General features: G+C 57.4%; 2 protein-coding genes across 2 annotated transcripts; both read left to right on the top strand.

The window, feature by feature from the left end:
* Positions 1-2,678: 2,678 nt before the first annotated feature.
* KLK10 (kallikrein related peptidase 10) lies at positions 2,679-9,378 on the top strand. The gene is made up of 6 exons (XM_079800646.1): positions 2,679-2,731; positions 3,099-3,203; positions 3,917-4,097; positions 5,828-6,102; positions 7,884-8,017; positions 8,831-9,378. Exons 2-6 carry the CDS (start codon positions 3,113-3,115, stop codon positions 8,981-8,983), a joined length of 834 nt encoding a protein of 277 aa, XP_079656772.1. The 5' UTR covers positions 2,679-2,731; positions 3,099-3,112; the 3' UTR covers positions 8,984-9,378.
* A 2,687-nt stretch (positions 9,379-12,065) lies between these two features.
* On the top strand, positions 12,066-17,908 carry LOC307116546 (kallikrein-9-like; the record flags this gene model as incomplete). The annotated part of the gene is made up of 5 exons (XM_079800623.1): positions 12,066-12,177; positions 12,357-12,525; positions 14,574-14,839; positions 16,932-17,068; positions 17,410-17,908. 5 exons carry the CDS (start codon positions 12,066-12,068, stop codon positions 17,560-17,562), a joined length of 837 nt encoding a protein of 278 aa, XP_079656749.1. The 3' UTR covers positions 17,563-17,908.
* Between the last annotated feature and the right edge of the window lie 7,066 nt (positions 17,909-24,974).

Here is a 24,974-nt window from a genome sequence, read left to right as displayed (position 1 = left end):
AAATTCGTGCATGGGAGGGGGTCCCTCAGCCCAGCCTGCACCCTCTCACAATCGGACATCCCTCTTGCAATCCGGGACCGCTGGCTCCTAACTGCTTGCCTGCCTGACTGCCTGATCACACCTAACCACTCTGCCTGCCTGCCTGATCACCCCTAACCACTCTGCCTGCCTGCCTGATCTCCCCTACCCACTCTGCCTGCCTGCCTGATCACCCCTAACCACTCTGCCTGCCTGCCTGATCTCCCCTACCCACTCAGCCTGCCTGCCTGATCACCCCTAACCACTCGCCTGCCTGTCTGATCACCCCTAACCACTCTGCCTGCCTGCCTGATCTCCCCTACCCACTCAGCCTGCCTGCCTGATCACCCCTAACCACTCGCCTGCCTGCCTGATCACCCCTAACCACTCTGCCTGCCTGCCTGATCTCCCCTACCCACTCAGCCTGCCTACCTGATCACCCCTAACCACTCGCCTGCCTGTCTGATCACCCCTAACTGCTCTGCCTGCCTGCCTGATCACCCCTAACCCTAACTGCCTCTGCCTTGGCCCCCCGCTGCCATGGCTTCGTCTGGAAGGACATCCAGAATGATGTCTGGAAGGTCGTTTGGCTGTCAGTTCTAATTAGCATATCACACTTTTATTATTATAGATTATTATACCTATTTTGCAGATGAGGAGACTGAGGCACAGTGAAATGAAGTCACTGGCTCACGGTCACACAGCCAGTAAGTAGAAAAGCCAGGAGTCTGACACAGGGGTGATTTCCTCACAGAGCCCTACTGCCTTGAGACTCGGTTTCCTTAACTGTCAAGCCGCGCATACGCCTTGGACCCCAGCGCGTGAGGTGGGTCTGCGTGCACATAGTGAACACTGAACGAAAGGGAGCTCTCATTGCTTTGTTTCCAACCTCGGTGAGAGGTCGCAGGCCAATCCGTTAGCCCCGTGGTCGGCAAACCGCGGCTCGCGAGCCACGTGCGGCTCTTTGGCCCCTTGAGTGGGGCTCTTCCACAAAATACCACAGCCTGGGCGAGTCTATTTTGAAGAAGTGGCGTTAGAAGAAGTTTAAGTTTAAAAAATTTGGCTCTCAAAAGAAATTTCAATCGTTGCACTGTGGATATTTGGCTCTGTTGACGAATGAGTTTGCCGACCACTGGGCTAGCCACTAACCACATGCGACGTTAAAAGTACGCTTTCGTGGATTTTTAGAGAGTTGGGAAGGGAGGGAGCTGGACACATCCTTGAGAGTGAGACTCTGATCGGCTGCCCCCTGCACGGCCCCCACTGGGGATGGGGCATGTGTCCTGACCAGGAATCGAACCAGCGACCTCTTGGTGCATGGGCCGACGACGCTCGACCACTGAGCCACACCGGCCGGGTGTGACTCTAAATTACATGAAATCAGAAATGCCATTCTTCCGTCCCATGGGACACATCGCACCTGTGGCCGGGTGGCCGCCGGGTTGGGCAGCACCCACAGAGCACCGCGTGGCCGCAGGAAGTTCGCCTGGACGACGCTGAGCCGGGCGGCCTCTGGAAGGAACTCGCTCCTCCCTGGAGAAGTTGCTGGGTCAACAGCCCAGCTCTGGGCTCTTTCCCAGGGCTCTGCTCTCCTGGCAGGGGAGGGAGCCGGCAGGAGGAGGAAGCGCCCGGAGCTGGGACTGGGGCCTCCTGGTTGTTAGGCGAACTTGCTGCGTGACTGACCTCCCCTGAGTCACGGCCCTCTCTGAGCCTCCCATCCTCACCCCGAAATGAGGAAGCTGGCTGCGGGGCTGTGGACACCCCTTGCAGCCTTCGGTGATTCACGGGCCTGCCCGTCACCTGCAGACACACGGATGGCAGGGAGGGTGTGAAGAGACCACACATGGGGATGTCAGGGAGTGCCCGCCTGCCTCTCCCTCCCCCAGCACACGGGCTTGGTCACTGAGACACACACCAAGTCCACCGCTCTGGCTGCGGGGGTGGGGGTGGGGGGCGAGTTGGGGGGGTGGGGTGGGCTCCAGCAGAGAGCACCCCTCTGGGCCTTGTCTCCACCTCCTCGCCCTCGGTCTCCCCATTTTCCTTTTCCTGTTTTGTGTCTGTGAGTGTCTCGGTGGCTCCTACTCTGTCCTTCAACCTCTCTTATCTCTGCCTCCCCCTCTCCCTGGCAGCCTGCTGGCTTTTCTTACGTGGTCACCCAGGTATGCGTCTCCCTGCTTATTTATTTTCCCAGGTCTGCATCTCCCTGCTTATTTATTTTCCCAGGTCTGCGTCTCCCTGTTTATTTATTTTCCCAGGTCTGCGTCTCCCCTGTGTATTTTCTTCTCTCCCCCTCTCTCTCTGTCACTCAGCTCGAACCCGCGCTCCCCGCCACCCTCCGGCTCCCCGGGGCACCCTCTCTCCCCATCTGGGAAGACTCCTTGGAACAAGGAGACTGAGGGACATCCCCAAGGAAGCCGGGTCCCCAAAGGGGGTGTTTGGGACAATGGGAGAAGCCTGTGTTCCCGGCCCCTCCCAGAGCAGGAATCTGAGGCCCAGGTTGAATGCCAGCCGCACCCACGGAATAATTAGGGAGAGGGAAAGGGAGGGGGCGAGGCCCGGGGGCAGGGTGGGGAAGTTTCCGGGCTCTCGGAGGTTAAAAGGGAAGGCCCGGCCAGGGGTCCCTGGGCAGAGGATCCGGCGGCCCGCACGACCAGCAGAAACACTTCTGGGTCACCACCTCCTCCTCCTCCACCTCCTCCTCCACGACAACCAGGTGAGATCAGGTGCACCTCACTCTGGTTCGGGACCCCGAACCCCGGGCCGGAGCCCTGCTGGAGCCTGGTTTCCCTCCAGACCCCCAGCCTCGCGGGGAAGGAGGCGCAGCCCCGCCAGGAGGGCGCTCCCCGCGGGCGCAGGAGGGCGCAGCCCGAGCATCATTAAGATAATTGCGCCCTTGACCGCTGTCCCGGCCGGATTGGCCCCTCCGCCTGCCCCTGGGGTTGTGGCCTCAGGTTACACGGGTCCCGCGGGCTGGGGGGGTGGGGGCCCGGCTGGCGGACGGGCGCTGCGGGATGGGGATGAGGGTCTTTGTTAGGGCACCTGTTTTAACCAGCCTCCCCACCCCACCCCCGCACCCCCAGCCCAGGTCCTGGCCATGAGACCCCAGCGCCTCCACCTCCCCGCCGCCTCGGGCGCCCGGGCCCCGGCCCAGCTGCTGCTGCCGCTGCTGATGGCGCAACTCTGGGGTGAGGCGGGGGTCAGGGCTCGCGGGAGGCGCCGAGACGGGGCGACGGGAGAGTGAGCTCTCACCACCCTCCCCCGCATCCGCTCCCGCCCACCCCCGCATCCGCTCCCGCCCGGGCCCCGGGACCCCGCTTGCAGCCAGCGGTCCCGAGCAGGCCCCACCCCCAGCCGCGCCCCCTCGCCTAGCTCTGCGGGGGATGCCGCGCCCCGTTGTGGCCTCGCCCCGCAGGCCGCCCGCATCCACCCGCCCGCCCCCCCTTTCCTTCCCGCGTCCTCTCCTCGCCCCTAACTCCGCCGGGTGCTAATCCTGTCCCCTCACCCCGGCTCTGTTCGGTCCCGGTCCCTCCTCACTCCGCCCGGTTGGATCCCAAGTCTGGCCTTAGCCCCCCTTCTCCCGCCCGTTGCGTTATTCCCACGCCTAACCCTCACGCACCGCGCCCCGCGTCCGAGCCCCCCCCCCCCCAGACCCATCCTGCTGGGTCCCCTTTCGCCACTCCGCCCGCTCCCCGCCTTCTTCCCCTTTCACGCCCCTTTCCTTCGCCCACTTCCATTAGGTTCCCGCATGACCCCCGCCCGCCCCCCACTTTCCACTTTCTCCCGGGTTCAGGCTGCGCCCCGCAGCCCCACCCCCTGCTCCGTCCCGCGGCCGCGCTCGGACGCCAAACCCAGCCCTCGCCCGGCGCTGCCCGCTCAGATCGCCCCCTCCTTTCCCCAGCTGCAGAGGCGGCGTTCCCCCCAAACGTCACGGCTTTGGACCTCGAGGCCTCAGGCGCCCCGTGCGCGCGCGGCTCGCAGCCCTGGCAGGTCTCCCTCTTCAGCGGCCTCTCGTTCCACTGCGCGGGGGTCCTGGTGGACAAGAGCTGGGTGCTCACGGCCGCGCACTGCGGGAACAACAAGTAGGGAGCTCCTCGGGGCGGCGCGGGGGTCGCGGTGGAGGCGGGCCCGAGGGAGGGGGCGGGGGGCCTGGGGCATTGGAGGGTCTGGTGCTGTCCCGGCTCCGTGTGGGCTCAGCCCGAGATGCGCTGCGCAGTGGCCGCCAGGGGGCAGTGCGGTCCTCAGCATTTCTGGGCCCGGCCATCACCTCCGTCCACCAGATTCCCCCTGGGTTCCATTTAGGTGTGTGCAACAGACAGCGGTCAAGGAATTTCGCACTAAAAGAAATTGTTCATTTCATGAGTCCCTATTGAGGGAGGCAGAAAGGTGGGCCCCTAGCAGAAGTCAGGGACCCTCCCATGTCCCCAGTTCTCCTCTCTTCCACTCACTCCTCCTCCTTCGGACCCAGGAATCCAGGCCCCAGCCCCGCCTCCCGCAGACCCAGGAGTCCAGGCCGCCAGCCCCTCCTCCCTCTGACCCAGGAGTCCCAGCCCCCAGCCCCTCCTCCCTCAGACCCAGGAGTCCAGCCCCCAGCCCCTCCTCCCTCAGACCCAGGAGTCCAGGCCCCCAGCCCCTCCTCCCTCAGACCCAGGAGTCCAGGCCCCCAGCCCCTCCTCCCTCTGACCCAGGGGTCCCAACCCCCAGCCCCTCCTCCCTCAGACCCAGGTGTCCCAATCCCCAGCCCCTCCTCCCTCAGACCCAGGAGTCCAGCCCCCAGCCCCTCCTCCCTCAGACCCAGGAGTCCAGCCCAAAGCCCCTCCTCCCTCAGACCCAGGAGTCCAGGCCCCCAGCCCCTCCTCCCTCAGACCCAGGAGTCCAGGCCCCCAGCCCCTCCTCCCTCAGACCCAGGAGTCCAGGCCCCCAGCCCCTCCTCCCTCAGACCCAGGAGTCCAGGCCCCCAGCCCCTCCTCCCTCAGACCCAGGAGTCCAGGCCCCCAGCCCCTCCTCCCTCAGACCCAGGGGTCCCAACCCCCAGCCCCGCCTCCCTCAGACCCAGGGGTCCCAACCCCCAGCCCCTCCTCCCTCAGACCCAGGAGTCCAGGCCCCCAGCCCCTCCTCCCTCAGACCCAGGGGTCCCAACCCCCAGCCCCGCCTCCCTCAGACCCAGGGGTCCCAACCCCCAGCCCCTCCTCCCTCAGACCCAGGAGCCCAGGCCCCCAGCCCCTCCTCCCTCAGACCCAGGGGTCCAGACTCCCAGCCCCTCCTCCCTCAGACCCAGGAGCCCAGGCCCCCAGCCCCTCCTCCCTCAGACCCAGGAGTCCAGCCCCCAGCCCCTCCTCCCTCAGACCCAGGAGTCCAGGCCCCCAGCCCCTCCTCCCTCAGACCCAGGAGTCCAGGCCCCCAGCCCCTCCTCCCTCAGACCCAGGAGTCCAGGCCCCCAGCCCCTCCTCCCTCAGACCCAGGAGTCCAGGCCCCCAGCCCCTCCTCCCTCAGACCCAGGAGTCCAGGCCCCAGCCCCTCCTCCCTCAGACCCAGGAGTCCAGGCCCCCAGCCCCTCCTCCCTCAGACCCAGGAGTCCAGCCCCCAGCCCCTCCTCCCTCAGACCCAGGAGTCCAGGCCCCCAGCCCCTCCTCCCTCAGACCCAGGGGTCCAGGCCCCCAGCCCCTCCTCCCTCAGACCCAGGGGTCCAGGCCCCTTCCAGGATCCGGGTGTCTACCCCCACCCCACTGCCTGTGCCCTCCTTCCCAGGGACTCCGAGTCCTGTTTCCGTCTCTACAAAGGCTTCGCCTCCATGTGGCTCTTCCCTCCCCAGGCCGCTGTGGGCTCGCGTTGGGGATGACCACCTGCTGCTTCTGCAGGGCGAGCAGCTCCGCAGAACCACGCGCTCTATCGTGCACCCCAAGTACCACCACGGCTCAGGCCCCATCCTGCCGAGACGCACGGATGAGCACGACCTCATGCTGCTGAAGCTGGCCCGGCCGGCTGTGCTCGGGTCACGAATCCAGACCCTGCGCCTGCCCTACCGCTGCGCCCAGCCTGGAGACCAGTGCCAGGTGGCTGGCTGGGGCACCACGGCCCACCGAAGAGGCAAGAGCTGGGGGCCCTGTATCTTGGGCAAGAGGGGCTGGGGGTCTGGACTCCTGGATCTGAGGGAGGAGGGGCTGGGGGTCGACTCCTGGGTCCGAGGGAGGAGGGGCTGGGGGCCTGGACTCCTGGGTCTGAGGGAGGAGGGGTTGGGGGCCTGGACTCCTGGGTCTGAGGGAGGAGGGGCTGGGGGCCTGGACTCCTGGGTCTGAGGGAGGAGGGGCTGGGGGCCTGGACTCCTGGGTCTGAGGGAGGAAGAGCTGGGGGCGGGGCTCCTGGGTCTGAGGGAGGAGGGGCTGGGGGCCTGGACCCCTGGATCTGAGGGAGGAGGGGCCGGGGGCCTGGACTCCTGGGTCTGAGGGAGGAGGGGCTGGGGGCCTGGACTCCTGGGTCTGAGGGAGGAGGGGCTGGGGGCCTGGACTCCTGGGTCTGAGGGAGGAGGGGCTGGGGGCCTGGACTCCTGGGTCTGAGGGAGGAGGGGCTGGGGGCATGGACTCCTGGGTCTGAGGGAGGAGGGGCTGAGGTCTGGACTCCTGGATCTGAGGGAGGAGGGGCTGGGGGCATGGACTCCTGGGTCTGAGGGAGGAGGGGCTGGGGGCCAGGACGCCTGGGTCTGAGGGAGGAGGGGCTGGGGGCCTGGACTCCTGGGTCTGAGGGAGGAGGGGCTGGGGGCCTGGACTCCTGGGTCTGAGGGAGGAAGAGCTGGGGGCGGGGCTCCTGGTCTGAGGGAGGAGGGCTGGGGGCCTGGACTCCTGGGTCTGAGGGAGGAGGGGCTGGGGGCCTGGACTCCTGGGTCTGAGGGAGGAGGGGCTGGGGGCCTGGACTCCTGGGTCTGAGGGAGGAGGGGCTGGGGGCATGGACTCCTGGGTCTGAGGGAGGAGGGGCTGGGGTCTGGACTCCTGGATCTGAGGGAGGAGGGGCTGGGGGCATGGACTCCTGGGTCTGAGGGAGGAGGGGCTGGGGGCCAGGACGCCTGGGTCTGAGGGAGGAGGGGCTGGGGGCCTGGACTCCTGGGTCTGAGGGAGGAGGGGCTGGGGGCCTGGACTCCTGGGTCTGAGGGAGGAAGAGCTGGGGGCGGGGCTCCTGGTCTGAGGGAGGAGGGCTGGGGGCCTGGACTCCTGGGTCTGAGGGAGGAGGGGCTGGGGGCCTGGACTCCTGGGTCTGAGGGAGGAGGGGCTGGGGGCCTGGACTCCTGGGTCTGAGGGAGGAGGGGCTGGGGGCATGGACTCCTGGGTCTGAGGGAGGAGGGGCTGGGGTCTGGACTCCTGGATCTGAGGGAGGAGGGGCTGGGGGCATGGACTCCTGGGTCTGAGGGAGGAGGGGCTGGGGGCCAGGACGCCTGGGTCTGAGGGAGGAGGGGCTGGGGGCCTGGACTCCTGGGTCTGAGGGAGGAGGGGCTGGGGGCCTGGACTCCTGGGTCTGAGGGAGGAAGAGCTGGGGGCGGGGCTCCTGGTCTGAGGGAGGAGGGCTGGGGGCCTGGACTCCTGGGTCTGAGGGAGGAGGGCTGGGGGCCTGGACTCCTGGGTCTGAGGGAGGAGGGGCTGGGGGCTGGACTCCTGGTCTGAGGGAGGAGGGCTGGGAGCCTGGACTCCTGGGTCTGAGGGAGGAGGGCTGGGGGCTGGACTCCTGGTCTGAGGGAGGAAGGGCTAGGGGCGAGGCTGCTGGGTCTGAGGGAGGAGGACTGGGGCCTGGGGCCTGGGATGGGAACAGTCTGGGTGTCTGCACTCCTGGGTCCTGGAGCACTGGGGCTGGACCCCAGGGAACCTGGTGTTTTCTCCCACCAGTGAAGTACAACAAGGGCCTGAGCTGCTCCGGGGTCACCATCCTGAGCCCCAAGGAGTGTGAGGTCTTCTACCCGGGCGTCATCACCAACAACATGATGTGTGCGGGACTGGACCAGGGCCAGGACCCCTGCCAGGTAGGTCCTGCCCGGGAAGGGCCTCTGACTGGGGGCAGTGAGCAGAGGGAGGTGATGGGGGAGCAGAGGGTCCACCCTCGTCCCCAACCCCCCAGCCACCCCAGCCACACATCATCCCCACGCCCAACACGCTCCCACCCCCACCTCAGCTTCATCCCTGTCAACAAAACCTGGTCCAAACCTATATGCAAATTGTATGAGTTTATTTTGGTCAAAATTTTGAGGACATGCCAGGAAGCGAGACCTCCACGGACTGAGAAAATGCCCTGGAGAAACGCAGCTTTGCAGTTGATTCCATACGTTCAGAATCAAAGGAGAGGAGTGAGCAGGGCTGCCCGGCATCCATTGGTGGTGGATGAGGGAGGCGGGAGAAAGCACAGCAGGGAAAGCTTCCAGACGTGGGTGCACTGAGTGGCCAGATTATTATGCGTTCAGAGATCATAATAATCTGGCCACCCAGTGTATATATTGATTTCAGAGAGGAAGGGAGAGGGAGAGAGAGATAGAAACATCAATGATGAGAGAGAATCATTGATTGGCTGCCTCCTGCACGCCCCCTACTGGGGATCAAGCCCGCAACCCGGGCACGTGCCCTTGACTGGAACTGAACCTGGAACCTTTCAGTCTGCAGGCCCATGCTCTATCCACTGTGCCAAACCGGCTAGGACCCCACCCCACTTTATACCCAATGCCAGCCCCACCCCAACCCCCTCTCTATCCCAGCCTCTTTCTCCCCCACCACGACCTCAGTCCCCCAAGCGGCAGCCCTCACATTGGTGTATGTGTCTGACCTCTCCTCCCTCTTCCCCACAGAGTGACTCCGGTGGCCCCCTGGTCTGCGATGAGACCCTGCAGGGCGTCCTGTCCTGGGGCGTTTACCCCTGCGGCTCCGCTCAGCATCCGGCCGTCTACACGCAGATCTGCAGATACACCTCCTGGATTGAGAAAACCATTCGCTCCAACTGACCCCGCGACTCCTTCCCCATCTCACATCCTTCCTGTACGGTCGCTGGACGTTCCCCCCTCGCCCCACCCAAAGCTCTGCCACCCATCCTTTCCAGCCAGCACCTCTCCGCTTCCCGCATCCTCCTCCCCGCTGGAGTGCAGGAAGCGGGAGCCCGAGCGAGGCCGGGACGCCAGCCTCTGAGAGAAGTTATCAGCCGCCCAGCCTGGCTTCCTCGACCACCGTTCTCTGCTGTGTGACCTTGGGCAAGCCAGAGACCGCACTGGGCTTCCTTGTCCACCTGGAAAATGAAGACAAAGAAGTGCCTACCTCGTAGACGTGTTGTGAGGAGACCGTGATAACGCGTGTGTATGTGTGTAGATCATGATGGTCATTCTCAGTAAAGCATGACATGGCATGTGGTGGTATGATCCGTGAACAGATCCTGGTGACAGCATGTGTGACTCTGAGTCTTGGAGAGAAAAGCACAGGGGTAGTCCCCAATCCTACCCCCCCCAACCCTCCCCCTGACACACACACCCCAGGGGTCCCCGTTCCTCAGGGCTAATGGGAACATCACACAGCCCACCTCCCTCGGAAGTTCTGTGAAAAGAGGTCTCTGGCTTGCCCAAGGTCACCCCCAAACCATTTCCTTCCTCCCTCCCATTGTGTCCCACGCCTGGGTCCCCCCAACACCACTTGGTCCTGGACAGCAGGAGCTGGCACGCCTTTTATTTATTTTTATTTTTTTTAAATATACTTTATTGAATTTTACAGAGAGGAAGGGAGAGGGATAGAGAGTTAGAAACATCGATGAGAGAGAAACATGGATCAGCTACCTCCTGCACACCCCCCACCGGGGATGTGCCTGCAACCAAGGTACATGCCCTTGACCGGAATCGAACCTGGGACCCTTCAGTCCACAGGCCGAGGCTCTATCCACTGAGCCAAACCGGTTAGGGCTGGCCTGGCTTTTAGTCATTTGGTACCTTCTTTGTCTTTCTGGGGCCTCTGGAACACAAGAGACCTCATCCTGTCTCCACCCCCAGCCCCTGAGGCCAGGGGAGCATTCCTCACCTTAATCTCTAAGTTCCTGAAAAGGGGCCTCCCTCTGAAATGTAGGGGAAATTTTTTAAAATTTCTTTATTGATGAAGGTATTACATATGTGTCCTTCTCCCCCCATTGCCCCCCTTCACCCCCATAGGGGAAATGTTTTTCTGTTTGTTCCATCCAATGGAATCCCTTCACCAACCAAGAGCTGCAATTCCCTCCCCCCCCCCGCCCCCCCGTCCAATGCCCATAACCCAAGTGGAATATAAAGGACATTATAAACTGTTGAACAAAAACAGATACAGTAGAGGCAAAGAAGCATCAAACAGACTATCAAACTACAGCGGGAAGGTAGAGGAGGGTTGGGGGGAAGGGGTAAAAGATCAACTGAAGGACTTGTATGCATGCATATAAGCACAACCAATAGACACAAGACACAGGGGGAAGGGGGGAGGGCAAGTGCAGAGAGGGGCGGTAGGGGAGGCTGGAAGGTGGTCAATGGGGAAAAAGAAAAGGAGACATATGTTCTACTAATTGTAATACCTTAAACAATACCATCTAATACAAGAGTAATATGCAAATTGACCGTCACTCCAACACACAAGATGGCTGCCCCCATGTGGTCAAAGATGGCTGCCCCCATGTGGACACAAGATGGCCGCCACAAGATGGCCAGCAGGAGAGGGCTGTTGGGAGGGACCAGGCCTGCAAGGGAGGGCAGTTGGCGGCAACCAGGCCTATAGGGGAGGACAGTTGGGGGGGATCCAAACCTCCAGGGGAGGACAGTTGAGGGCAACCAGGCCTGCAGGGGAGGGCAGTTAGGGGCAATCGGGTAGGCAGGGGAGCAGTTAGGTGCCGATCAGGCTGGCAGGGGAGTGGTTAGGGGCAATCAGGCAGGCAGGCAGGCAAGTGGTTGGGAGCCAGCAGTCCTGGATTGTGAGAGGGATGTCCAACTACCCGTTTAGGCCCAATCCCAGGCCTAAATGGGTAGTCAGACATCCCACGAGGGGTCCCAGATTGGAGAGGTTGCAGGCTGGGCTAAAGGACACCCCCACCCCCTGTGCACAAATTTCGTGCACCGGGCCTCTAATAAAATAAAATAAAATAAAATAAAATAAAATAAAATAAAATAAAATAAAATAAAATAAAGCATTCACTCATTCAATTAACATATTCTGAAACCTCCCAGTAGCCGAGCCTGAACTGGGTGATTCTGGGGAAACAGATGAGTCAGACCTGGGCTTGGCCCTTCCTGGGCTGCCCATCAGGTGAGAAGGTGTGGGGGCGATGCAGCAAGAATGGGGTGATGGGAAGGACAACAGAGGGGAGGATATGGATGAGGAAAACAACAACAAGAGAATGTTCTCCGCACTCTTAGCCAGGATCTGGGGATAAAAAGAGAAAGGGAAAGTGCTAGTTTCAGGCAGGGAGGGGGGGGCACTGGAGGCCTTGTGGTGTGAGGATGTGAGGAAGGGAGTAGGTTATGACAATCCAGTTGGGACCGTATTTCTCAATCATCTTTGAGGTATCTGCCTTTTTGGGTCTGAATCTTCTCTCTCTGGATCTTTCTGTGTCTGTGTCTCCCTCTCCCTATGATTTCTTTCTCTGTCCCCACCTCAGCCACATCCCGTCTCCTGTGTGGCTTCTTGCCTCTGAGTCCTGGTTCTTCTCCCACCTGCAGCCTGATTTCTGGGCAGTGCTCCTGGTCATTGGTCATTCAAGACTCCAGAGCCCGCCTTAGGGATCTTCCTCCTCACCCTCTTCCTCCTTCAGGCCACTGACTATCCTGCATGCAGAACCTGTACCAGGAGGTCATGGGGAACGAGGGCTCCCCCTCTTTGGAGACGCCCAGGAGGATTCTATGTCCTAGGCCCCCTTCCTTCCCCATGTAGTCAAGCCCCGACCCAGCAGGCAGTCAGCTCCTTCTAACAGGGGATCCCCCTGCCCGGCCTCCTTCTCAAGGCATCCAGTCCAGGCCCCAGGGCTTCCTCCTCCCCCAGTGACATTTCCCAACCCCAATTAATCACAGGGTGGCCCCAGGGAGGAGGAAGGCGATGGCATGGCTTACCATAAAGAAGCAGGGACAGCAGAGCCAGACGCCAGGACCCAGGCACCCAGAGGTCATGAAGCTGGGATTTGTCTGTGCTCTGCTTTCTCTCCTGGCAGGTGAGGCTCCTGCCATCCAGCCTGTCTATCCCACGGACCCTCGAGGGCCCCAGCAGCCTCTCCACGTTGCCCTGCACACCCCCAGCCTTCTGTGCCTGCCCTCTAGGCGTCTCTGCTTCTCTCCCCAGCCCTTCCATCTTGCTCTTCACTGACCCTCTCTGCCTCTCACCTGCCCACAGGGAACAGCTGGGCAGACACCAGAGCCATTGGGGCTCAGGAATGCCACCCCAACTCGCAGCCCTGGCAGGCAGGCCTCTTCTATGTCACGAGCAACCCCTACCGCTTGTTGTGTGGGGCAACCCTCATCAGTGACCGCTGGCTGCTCACAGCTGCCCACTGCCAAAGGCCGTGAGTGACCGCCCTGGGGAGGGTGCCGGGGATAAGAGAAGGTGAGGGGGGCAAGGGCCTCAGGTAGAGGAGGGAGGGAGCGGTGGGCAAGAAGGGCTGAGCCTCTATTTCTGTTCCCAGAAGTTGAACTCGGAATTACCAAGAGTCAAAAATTACCAACTTTTCCTAATTCTAGTCTTAAATAATCTGGTTCTGCGAGTCTAAGATTGGAAATGTACACTCTTTGAATCTTCGACTCTGGCCCAGGGTAATCCAGAACCATAGACTCCTAAGATCTTGGATCCACGGGGTTCTACAGGAGCCTCAGAGAATTCTAGACTCTTAGAAGTTCGGAACAGTGCTGCCAAGGAAATATAACGCTAGCCATTTAAGTTTAACGTTTCTAGTAGACACGCTGCAAAAGGAAAAGGAAAACAAGAAGATTTCATTTTCATAATGGATTTACCTACGTTCTCACTATTTTATTCAATATTATTTTAACATGTAATCAGTATCAAATACCTACAAATGTCATTGTTTACTCTTTATGGGGTAAGCCTTTGAAAGTGGACGTGCGTTTTACAAGTAAGACACATCTCAATTTGAACTAGTTGTACTGGATAGAGCAAATACTAGAATCTTAGAGTATTCAGGCTAGGTTCATTGACTACAGCCCTAGAATACTGTGATTTGTAACATTCTGGAATCTTGAAACAAGGAAATTCTAGGAGGTTATATTCATAAATGTCTAGAATTTGTCGCATTTAATACCCCAGAATGCTATCACTCCTGATTCTTAAAACCTCCACACTTTTAATTCAGAGAATTCTAGAGTCTCCGACTATTTGAATCCTATATTTTTCAATTTCCAAAATCAATAGACTAATAGAATTCTAGAATGATGATATTCTCACCAGATTGTCCCAAAATGTTAAAATTCTAGGCTCATTAAGTCCTAGATTTAATTCAGATAATTTTAAAATCCTAGAATTTTGATCTAGAGAAATCTAGAACAGTACAATCTTGGATTCATGACATTCTAGAACTTGAGCCTCATAGAATTCTAGAATTTGTAGATTCCTAAGGGGTTAGAATCCTAGAATCCTGGGCATTTTAAAAGAATCCTAGAATTTACCTGAGGCAAAAATCCTGTCTGCATCTCTCTGGAAAGGGGCTATCTACCCTGTTCTTCCCTCCAGGAATGAAGAGCAGGTGTTGCTACAGGATGCTATGTGGGAATTTCCCATCATGCATTGCTCCATGATGGGGCCTCTTTCAGCTCAAGGTCTGTACACCAGGCCAGGAGAGCAAAGTTGAGATTGCAGCCCCAAAGATGAAGAAGGAGAAAAGAGAGATATGGAGGTAGAAGGGATTGAGAGACAAGGATGAATTTGGGTGAGACGAAAGGCTAATTTCCCAGACACAGAGTCCCGGCACAGAGATAGAAATAACTTCACACTCCTCAAACTCGGAGTTCTCAGACATTAGCCTGGTCCCTTACATGAGAGGTCAGAGGCTGGGGGTTGGACATGTAGACCACCAGTAGGTCCCCAGCTGTCCAGGACACGAACCCAGAGTAGAAGATGTAAACTAAAACTGCAGTAAGAAGACATGGGATTAAACCTCAGAAGGAAATGCCTTAAAGGGTTAGTGATATGGCAGTCAAAAAAAGCCTGAGGCCACAGATGACCCCAAAGTTGGGGATTTTCCATACCCCATCAACCGGCCACTCCCCACAGAACCACCAGGGGTGGGGCTGTTTTTGTGTTGTAGGTGGAGTCCCAATGTGCCTACACCGTGCCAGGGAACCCAGATCACCAGCAAGGCTGCAGGTGGGGCAATGAAGAAGGTGGCTCAGTTGGCATGGACCTAGGAAATGGTGTGAGCTTTTGAGGGAGAACTACAAAAGCAGAGGCAGACAAAGGGATGGAGTGGGGATCAGGAGCCCAGAGAGGGTGTGTGCCTTGCCTAAAATCGCACAGCACTCTTGGGTCGTACGTATGATGGGGACCCAGAGAAGATATATATCTTGTGGAGAGCCACACAACACCTGAGGTCTGTCCCAGCAGGTATCTGTGGGTCCGCCTGGGGGAGCACCACCTCCAGAAAAGGGAGGGCCCAGAGCAGCTGTTCCGGGTCACGGAATTCTTCCTCTACCCTGGGTTGGAGAAGAACCGTATCACCCAAGACTACAGTGATGACGTCATGCTGATCCGCCTGCCCAGGAAGGCACGCCTGGGACCTGCCGTGCAGCCCCTCAACATCAGCCAGACCTGCGTCTCCCCAGGCACCCAGTGCCTCATCTCAGGCTGGGGGGCCGTGTCCAGTCCCATAGGTACAGCCTTGACCATGAAACACTCCCTTACCTCTCACGCTGAGGTCTAAATCCCTCCTCCTTCTCTGTCTCTGCCTTTTCATGTCTACCCTCTATCTATTTTTTTTCCTTTTTTTATTAATATATTTTATTGATTTTTTACAGAGAGGAAGGGAGAGGGATAGAGAGCTAGAAACATCGATGAGAGAGAAACATCGACCAGCTGCCTCCTGCACACCCCCTACGGGGTGTGTGCCCGCAACCAATGTACATGCCCTTGACCGGAATCGAACCTGGGACCTTTCAGTCCGCAGACCGACGCTCTATCCACCGAGCCAAACCGGTTTTGGCTACCCTCTATCTATTGATCTATCTCTCCACCCATATATTCCATCAAATCTAAGATGCTATCCACACTAATAAAAGAGAAAGATGCAAATTGACCATACCTCCGTGATGCCCACTAGCCGATCAGGAGTGAGTATGCAAATTAACCCAACAAAGATGGCAGGTTAATTTGCATATGCAGGTGCAGAGCAAAGGCTGAAGACTGAAGAAGACTGAAGACTGAAGAGGCTTGGCTTCTCCGCTGCAGCCAGAATGAAGGCCTGGGTCCTGGGTGCTGGTGGAAAACCGGTGCCAGCAGCCAGGGGAAGGAAAGCCTATTGCATGAATCTTTGTGCAATGGGCCTCTAGTAAATTATAAGAGAATGGGGGAGGGGAGTCCCACTGACCCTTTTGAGACCACACTTACTGGAAGACACCTCCTGATTTTAGGGTGTTTAAATGTAAAAAATACATGTATCTTAGAATCCAAATAAGGCCTTCTATTCTCAGAGTCAGAAATCAAAAACCTATTAGCCAGATTTGGCTTCCCACGTTAGTGCTGGTTTTCCAAGTGTCTTGAAAAATCATGTCTGAATTTGTTGCTGCCAACATCTGAAACCTGGGAGATGCTACAGAAAAGCCGAGTTTCTGGATTCACGTGGAAAGAACGGGCAATGCTGGACCCGCATTTCCCAAAGATCGACCGTTGTTGGATAGAGAGAGTGGAGGTGGCCCCTGCAGATCGAACCACAACGGTGCCTGGCACCCCACTTCTATTTACCCACCAAGACCCTGCATGCATCTGAGTTTGCACCCAGACATTATATATATTGATATATGTGTGTTTATATCCATGTCTATCTCTATGTGCTGTAACTCCCTCTACCTCTACCTAGTACCTCTAAATCTTTCTCTCTCTGTGTACCAATGACCCTCTCCCTATAAGTGTCTCCTCCCCTTTAACTCGTGGCCTTCTCACTGGATATCTGTGGGCCCATTTCTATTTCTGCATGGCCTCCTCTGAGAATTTTTAAAAAATATATTTTATTGAGTTTTACAGAGAGGAAGGGAGAGGGAGAGAGAGTTAGAAACATCGATGAGAGGGAAACATCCATCAGCTGCCTCCTGCACACTCCCCACTGGGGATGTGCCCACAACCAAGGTACATGCCCTTGACCGGAATTGAACCTGGGACCCTTGAGTCTGCAGGCTGACACTCTATCCACGGAGCCAAACCAGTTAGGGCTGAGAATTTTTTTTCCCCTTAAAAGGTCTCTAGCTCCTGCCATGGTCTCTGTTTTTCTCTGTGTAAAATATATATGCGTCTCTTCTTGTCTCTTGCCTCTCTGCGTGTTTCTCTTTCCCTCTTCAGAAACGTCTGTTTCTGTTTCAGGCTATGATTCTGTCTCTTTGTCACTGTCTCTCATTTCTTGGAGAAGCAGATGTTGTGGCTCCATGGATCCTCCTTAAGAAAGGGGTTGTGTGTGCTGCCTTAGCCGGTTTGGCTCAGTGGATAGAGCCTCTGCCTGCAAACTGAAAGGTCCCGGGTTCGATTCTGGTCAAGGGCACATGCCTGGGTTGCAGCTCGATCCCCAGCTCGATCCGGCGTGCAGGAGGCAGCCGATCAGTGATTCTCTCTCCTCATTGATGTCTCTATCTCTCTCTCCCTCTCCCTTCCTTCTGAAATCAATAAAAAAATTTTTTTTTCTTTTTAAAAGAAAGGGGTTGTGTGTGCTGAGTGAGATGAGTAAAGTTGCTGATCTTCTGTGACCTCCTTCCCCAACAGTGCATTTCCCAGTCACGCTGCAGTGTGCCAACATCAGCATCCTGGAGCCCAGACTCTGCCGCTGGGCATATCCAGGCAAAATCTTCAAGCGCATTCTCTGTGCAGGCCTGTGGGAGGGAGGCCGCGGCTCCTGCCTGGTGAGATCTACTCTGGGGAGGAGGTGGAGGATGGGAATTCTGCTAAGACACTGGGTTCTGGGAGAGGATGGGGCCAGCACCAGGATTTCTGGATCTAAACAAGGGGGGAGTCAAGGGTCTGAGCTCCCAGTCCTGGGGGCAGAGGGTGCTAGGGGCCCAGAATGCTAGGTTCAAGGGAGGGGTGAAGGCTGTGAGCTTTTTTTACTCCTGGGTCTGAGGGAGGAGGGCCTGGAGAGCTGGATGTCTGGGTGTCAGGGGAGTAGAAAATGGGGGGGTCTGTGTAATGGCATACTAGTAATGAGACTGGCCTAACAGTTTCTCTGCTCTTCTCCCGCGCACAGGGCGACTCTGGGGGCCCGCTGGTTTGCAATGGGACTCTGGCTGGTGTGGTGTCTGGGGGCTCTGAGCTCTGCTCCCGACCACAACACCCCGCTGTCTACAGTAGCGTTTGCCACTACGTGAACTGGATCAGAAAGACGATGAAGGAATACTGAGCCCTCACGCCTAGGATGTCCAGAGGAGGAGGGGGCGCAGGATATGGGGGTCCAGCCTCAGGGGTCTCCACCCGTGCCCTCAGCTGTCCTGGAGAAGCCTTCTGGTTACTTAGGCTCCGCCCCTCGGGAATGGAGCAGGAAGACCCGTCTATCCTCCTGGTTCCAGCTCTAAGACTTCAGCAAGAACTACCACCTTGTGGAACAGCATCACCTGGTGGCTCCGCCTCAGGCCAGCCATCCACCAAATAGCTCCGCCCCTCGGAACTTTGCCCAATGAGAGGTCTCCGCTGGACTCCAGCCCATGTGGCCCCGCCTCTTTCTTCAGAGTCCCCGCCCCCATGACGTCAGGAGTGCTAGTGCTTTCCCCCATTGGCAGGAGGAAGGGTCTGGCCCCGCCCCTCGCAGGCCTGCTTTAGGCCTTGTCCTGGGTTTGAATCCTGCCCTGGACCTTCTGGGAGGAGTTGAGGGGAGGGTCTGGATTTCTTCAGATCCAATGGATGGTTTTGCAATAAAGGCATGGAGCCCTTTCTGCTTTCTGCTTGGGTCGTGGGATGGAGGAAGGGCAACGAGAGGGTGTTGGAGGGCCGATAGGGAACTGTCACCAGGGAGGCCAATGGGGGAGGGGTGGGGAGATGGGGAACATCTGTCCTACTGTCAGTAAGAATCCTATATAATAAAAGCCTAATATGCTAAGTTTCCGACCATTCCACCGTTCGACCAGTCGCTATGACACGCACTGACCACCAGGGGGAAGACGCTCAGACGGGTAGGTTATCTTGCTGCTGGGGTCCAGCTGATGGGGACAAGCAAGACAGGCCAGACACGCCCTGGAGCCCTCCCACAGTCCCTCCCGGTCCCCCGTTGTGCACCGGTGGGGTCCCTTGGCCTGGCCTGCTCCCTCTCTCAATCCAGGACCCCTGGGGGGGGGGTCGGAGAGCTGGTTTCGGCCCAATTTCCGCAAGCCAGGCCGAGGGACCCCACCGGTGCACAAAACTGTGCACCGGACCTCTAGTAATAAATTAATTTCCCCTGAGCCCTCAGTCGGTCCTGCCTGAAGTCTGTCCCCATCAGCCCTATTGCAGCAAGCCTTCTGGGTTCTGTCAGGCTGGTCCCGTTGCCCCCAGGGGAAGGGGAAGCCAGGTCACGGTGCCTCCCAAACCTGCCTGCCCAGGCCAGACCTCTCATCCCTTGTATGCAGGAGTCCAGACATCCTCCCCCTCCTCATTCAGAACCAGGAAGCTAAGTCCCCAGCCCCCTTCTCTTCTCAGGCCCAGGATTCAACGCCCCCAGCCCCGGCCTCTTCCAGACCTAGACAGATGTCTGAGCCCCCAGTCCTTTCTGTGTCAGACCCAGGAGTCACAGCACCGAGCTCCTCTCCCTTGCCTCTGAACCCCGAGAATCCAGCCCCTCCTCCCTCCAGAATTTCCCTGCAGCCCCTCAGCCCCTCAGCCCCTCCTCACTCCAGCCCAGGGGTGCTCTGCCAGCTCAGGGCGGGAGGAGGCGGAGCAGGAGGCGGGGATTCCCAGTTAAAAGGCTCCAGATCCCCGAACCAGGCAGAGAGCTGAGCTACTGGGGCCTCTTCTTTTGGTCAGAATCAGTAGGTGACCCCGCCCCCTGGCCTCTGTAAATTCTCAGAGGCTGGCATCTGGACCCTCCTTCAGACCCAGGACTTTAACCTGAGATCCCGTTTTCCTTCGGGCCCCGGGAATCTGAGCCCCAGCCTCCTCTTCCCCGAGATTAGGAGGGGTCCGGGATACTAACTCCCTTTTCCTTGGGAATGTAAAATCCCAGACACCCTCCCCTCCTCTCTCCTCAGATTCAGGAATCTGGAGCCCCACCCCCTTCTAACTCAGCCCCTTCCTCCTGAGGGACCCAGAAGACACTCTGTTCCTCTCCCCTCCCAATCCCAAGATCCTACCAGGATTTCAGGCTCCCCCCCCTCTCCTCCTCTCTCAGCCCCATGCTCTCCCTCCCCCAGGCCTCAGCATGGGACGCCCACCGCCCACCGCCTGCTGCCGTGTGCACCTGGAGGTTCCTGCTCTTGCTGCTGGAACTCTGTGCAGGTGAGGCGGGCGGGACGGCACCCGTGGTGAGTGTGAGCCTGTGTGTACGCCGTGGTGGCTGTGGTGGTGAGAAGGCTAAAAGGCTAATTCCAGATGAGGACACATATGTGATACCTTAATCAATAAAGAAATAAAAAAAAAAGATAAAAAATATAATCCATTGAATAGGAAAAAAATAAAAAAATAATAAAAGGCTAATTCCAATGTAACCCTGATGTTTGGGGCGGCGGGGGGGAGCTAGCAATCTGAATCTGTGCCCGTAGCCTAATGTACATTCTTGATAACCTATAATTAAGTCACTGCCCCTTTCTCCACAATCTGGTCTTGCAAAACCTGTTACCTAAATGCTCACATTTCACAGAGGCCATAAACCATGAACCCCCCAGAGGGGGTTATCAGCGCTGGCGCCAGGCCAGGCCCTTAGATGTGATCTCAAGACCCCCTTCCCAACCCACGGGGCTTTTTGCAAAGCCCGCGAAAGGTCCGGAAGTCCTGTCCCACATTTGGGGGACAAAGGAACCCAAGGGGTATAAAGGGAGGGCTTCCACCATATTGGTTTGCTCAGACTCCGGAGGCGACCCCTCTGAGACCGCCGGCGCGATACAGCTGCGCAACGCCATCCCTCTGAGTGTCGCCTGGGTGTCTTCTGTCTTCTACAACATGGGGTGAGGGATGTGTGACGTGTGTGGTCGCGTGTGGGGGCGGGTGGAGGCATGGCTCTGGTGGCAGCAGGTAGGAGCGTGTCAGGGGATGCTACAAATTTGCACGAGCACACCAAGCTTGTGGGGCCACATGTTGAGGGGTGCAGATACACACGGGAGTGTAGGAGCATGAGGACGCATGTGGGAGCATGTGGAAGTGTGCTGGGGCATGTGGCTCTGTGTGACGACTCGTGGGCTTCCATCGTTATCGTGGTAATTAGCTAGTTAACTTTATTTTTAAAATTTATTTATTTATTTATTTATTTATTTATTTATTTATTTATTTCAGAGAGGGAGAGAGGGGGGGAAAAAAGCATCAATGATGAGAGAGAATCATGGATCGGCTGCCTCCTGCACGCCCCCTACTGGGGATTGAGCCTGCAATCGGGCATGTGCCCTTGACGGGAATGGAACCTGGGACCTTTCAGTCGACAGGCCAAGGCTCTATCCACTGAGCCAAACCAGCGAGGGCTAGCTAGTTAATATTAACAAAGAAAGCAAAGGGAATTCAGACATTGTAAGCATGGTCACCTGGGAAGCTTCACCAGGGAGCTACAGCTTCAACAGCATTGTCCCTCCAAGGGGATTCACACCCCTCCTTCCCCCTCTCCTTCTCCCACCCACCCCCGTCCTGCAGTTGAGGGGAGAAGGGCGAGTTAGACCAGTGAAGTCAGGATGGCATATGGAAGGCGCTTGCCTATCAGTCTAACCTGGGAAATGATGGATTGACTAGGGTAGTGGTCCTCAACCTTTCTAATGCTGCGACCCTTTCATACAGTTCCTCGTGTTGTGGTGACCCCCAACCATAAAATTATTTTTCGTTGCTACTTCATAACTGTAATTTTGCTACTGTTATGAATTGTAATGTAAATATCTGTGTTTTCCGATGGTCTTAGGCTCTACAGCAGCGGTTCTCAACCTGTGGGTCGCGTAAGACCATCAGAAAACACAGATATTTATATTACAATTCATTAACAGTAGCAAAATTACAGTTATGAAGTCGCAACGAAAAATAATTTCATGGTTGGGGGTCACCACAACATGAGGAACTGTATTAAAGGGTCGCGGCATTAGGGAGGTTGAGAACCACCGGTCTAAGGGGGGGCCCCATCAGAAGCTCCTGGAATCTTGGAACGTTAATAGGTTAGCTTGAAGAAACTCCTGGTTCAAATCCCCAGACAAAGAGCTCCTTCTCTCCTGCTCTCTTGAGCTCCATGACCCCACTGGCACCTGCAGGCACGCCTTCTCTCTGCAGAGCCGTGTGGCCCTCCCACGCAGGATGCTGGCCTGGACAGGACACGAACACGGAGCAGAAACCATAGGCAGCAGCCTTCATCCTGGCCCTGCCGAAGACACGGCTGGACGTGTTCCGTGGTGGGATGGAGGGAAATGGGACATCGGGAAAGCAGGAGTTTATTCCCACACCCGTGAACATCACTCGCCTCCTGTGCCGGTCTCGGGAAACTTTTCCTTGAGACATGGCAGGAACTCCGCTTCCACCCATAACACAATGAGCGTCCGCGTGATTCCATGCGGCGGCCGGGAGCCCCACACGGGAGGGTGTGTGGACACGTGAGGAGGCAGGCAGAGAACCTGGGGTGTGCCCCTTTGAACCCTCAGCGGGTCTCCTGCCCGTCCCCTCCCTCATCCCCCTACACTGCCCCGGGGGTGGCGATCCACCCCTCTCCCTCCAGCTGCCGGGCACTGGAAGGCTCAGGAGACCAAGGTGCTGGGGGCCAGGAGCTCAAGGCCCATTCGCAGCCTTGGCAGGTGGCGTGGCTCCAGGGCATTCAGCTGCTATGTCCGGTGTCTTCATAGATGTCCCAACTGGGTCCTCACAGAAGCCCACTGTAAAAACAAAATTGTGAGCGGCCCTGGCTGGTGTGGCTCGGGTGGTTGAGCATGGGGCCAGGCACCAAAAGGTCACCAGTTCAATTCCCGTCAGGACGCAGGTCCAGGTTTTGGGCTGCATCCCCAGCAGGGGGCGTGCAGGAGGCAGCTGATGGATGTTTCTCTCTCTCTCCCTCTCCCTTCCCTTCTCTCTAAAATCAACAAAAACATGTGTTTAAAAACCCGAATGGCCCTAACCGGTTTGGCTCACTGGATAGAGCGTCGGCCTGCAGACTGAAGGGTCCCAGGTTCGATTCCGGTCAAGGGCATGTGCCTTGGTTGTGGGCACATCCCCAGTAGGGGGTGTGCAGGAGGCAGCTGATCGATGTTTCTCTCTCATGGATGTTTCTAACTCTCTATCCCTCTCCCTTCCTCTCTGTAAAAAATCAATAAAATATATTAAAAACCCGAATGGATGCTTGGCCTGAGGTGGGTTAGGCATGAGGAAAGAGTGGGATGGATTTTCACATCAAGGAAGAGAAACTGGGGACCGAGTCTCTAACAGAGGACGTTTGAGAGAAGAAAGAGCTGGGGGCCTGGGTCTGAGAAGCTGAGGGGCCCCAACTCCTAGATCTGAGGGAGGAGGGGCTGAGGGCCAGAGACCTGGGATGGGAACATTCTGGGTGTCTGGACTCCTGGGTTTGATGGGGGAGGAGGCTGGGGGACTGGACTCCTGTGTCTGAGGGAGGAGGGGCTGGGGGGCTGGACTCCTGTGTCTGAGGGAGGAGGGGCTGGGGGGCTGGACTCCTGGGTCTGAGGGAGGAGGGGCTGGGGCCTGGGGCCTGGGATGGGAACAGTCTGGGTGTCTGGACGCCTGGGTCCTGGAGCACTGGGGCTGGACCCCCGAAGAACCTGTGTTTTCTCCCATCAGTGAAGTACAACAAGGGCCTGAGCTGCTCCGGGGTCACCATCCTGAGCCCCAGGGAGTGTGAGGTCTTCTACCCGGGCGTCATCACCAACAACATGATGTGTGCGGGACTGGACCAGGGCCAGGACCCCTGCCAGGTAGGGCCTGCCCCGGGAGGGCCTCTGACTGGGGGCAGTGAGCAGAGGGAGGTGATGGGGGAGCAGAGGGTCCGCCCTCGTCCCCAACCCCCCAGCCACCCCAGCCACACATCATCCCCACGCCCAACACGCTCCCACCCCCACCTCAGCTTCATCCCTGTCAACAAAACTTGGTCCAAACCTACATGCAAATTTTATGAGTTTATTGGAGTCAAAATTTTGAGGACATGCGAGGAAGCGAGGCTGCCACAGATTGAGAAAAAAAACAAAAAAGCTGTCTGCCTTTGTAATGATAATATCTAGTTTCCAATAAGCTTATCTAAATAATCTGTTAACCAGTTAACTGCCATGCATCCAACACGGAAACCATCCCCACAAGCCACGATATTTTTAATTTAATTTAAAAAAATCAATCTGCGGTGAATAGTATAAAAATAAATATATTACTCACAATACGGGTAATCTTTAATATTTTCCGTTGAAAATTCTCATGAAAAAAAAAATATTTTAAAGCATCTACAGACGCTTGTGGCGTACAAAGGGTTAAAATACAAATTCTGAGAAATAAATCTCATCTAAGCCAATCAGTTTAACTCAAGTCACCTGTGGTTTACTGGATCTGTAAATTTTCCTGTAAGCCCGTCTCCATTAAAATAACTCTCTGAAGCCCGCCCGTCGTGGCTCAGTGGTTGAGCATCGACCTATGAACCAGGAGGTCACGGGTCAATTCCCGGGGTCAGGGCCTGTGCCCGGGGTGGCGGGCTCGATCCTCAGTGCAAAGCGTGCAGGAGGCAGTTGTTCAATGATTCTCTCTCATCATTGATGTTTCTCTCCCTTCCCCTCTGAAGTCAATAAAAACGTTTTCCCAAAGTCTCTTGAAACGTCCATAAGTTTGCTAAGAAATCACGAAATATGTTTGCCAGCCTAGGGAATCCTGGTGACTCACCTTGACTAGCAGTTTTTCTCCCTTCTCGCTCTACGGAAGCCCTGGCTGGACCTTCTCCAGGACTGGTTTAAGGGATACGGGACTTTGGATATCACCCCTTATCCCGAGCGAGTCGTAGAAGGCTCTGGTGACCCCGCAAGTCTTCGCACTAGCAGTGGGTGAATCCCACCCACGTAGTCCTCCGATAACATCGTGATCTGCAAACAGCTCCTGGTGACAGCGTGTGTGACTCTGTGTCCCGGGGAGAAAAGCACAGGGTAGCTCCCCATCCTCCCCCCTCACACACAGCAGAGCTGATGGGAACAGCACACGGCCCACCCGCCTGGGAAGTTCCTTGAAGCACCCTGAACCACTTCCTCCTTTCCTCCCACTGTTTCCCATGTCTGGGCCCACCCAACACCAGTCGGTCCTGTACAGCAGGAGCTGGGCTGGCTCTGAGTCACCTGGTGCCATCTGGCCTTCCTGGGGCCACTGGAACCCACGAGACCTCACCCTGCCTCCGTCCCAGCCTCCAAGGCCAGAGGCACTCTCCTCACCTCTGTGGTTACGTTCCCGCAAAGAAGCCCACGGACATTTAGGGGGAATGGTTCTGTTTGCTTGTGAAATCCAATGGCATCCCCCTCACCAACCGAGAGCTGCAATCGCAAGCTCACCACGTCTCCGTTCTCACCCCTCATCCAACGCCCATAACCCAAGTCCAGCTCCATCATCCAGACCCCTCACCCACAATGGCTTTGAGATTCTGCTTGGAAACACGTGGGAAGAAGGGTTCGTTTCCTCTCTCGGAAACTGTCCCCGGGTAAATAT

The sequence above is a fragment of the Cnephaeus nilssonii genome (genome assembly GCF_951640355.1).
Source record: "Cnephaeus nilssonii genome assembly, chromosome: 20".
Taxonomy (NCBI): domain Eukaryota; kingdom Metazoa; phylum Chordata; class Mammalia; order Chiroptera; family Vespertilionidae; genus Cnephaeus; species Cnephaeus nilssonii.
The sequence above is the reverse complement of the archived record's forward strand: the minus strand, read 5'-3'. Positions and strand labels throughout refer to the sequence as shown.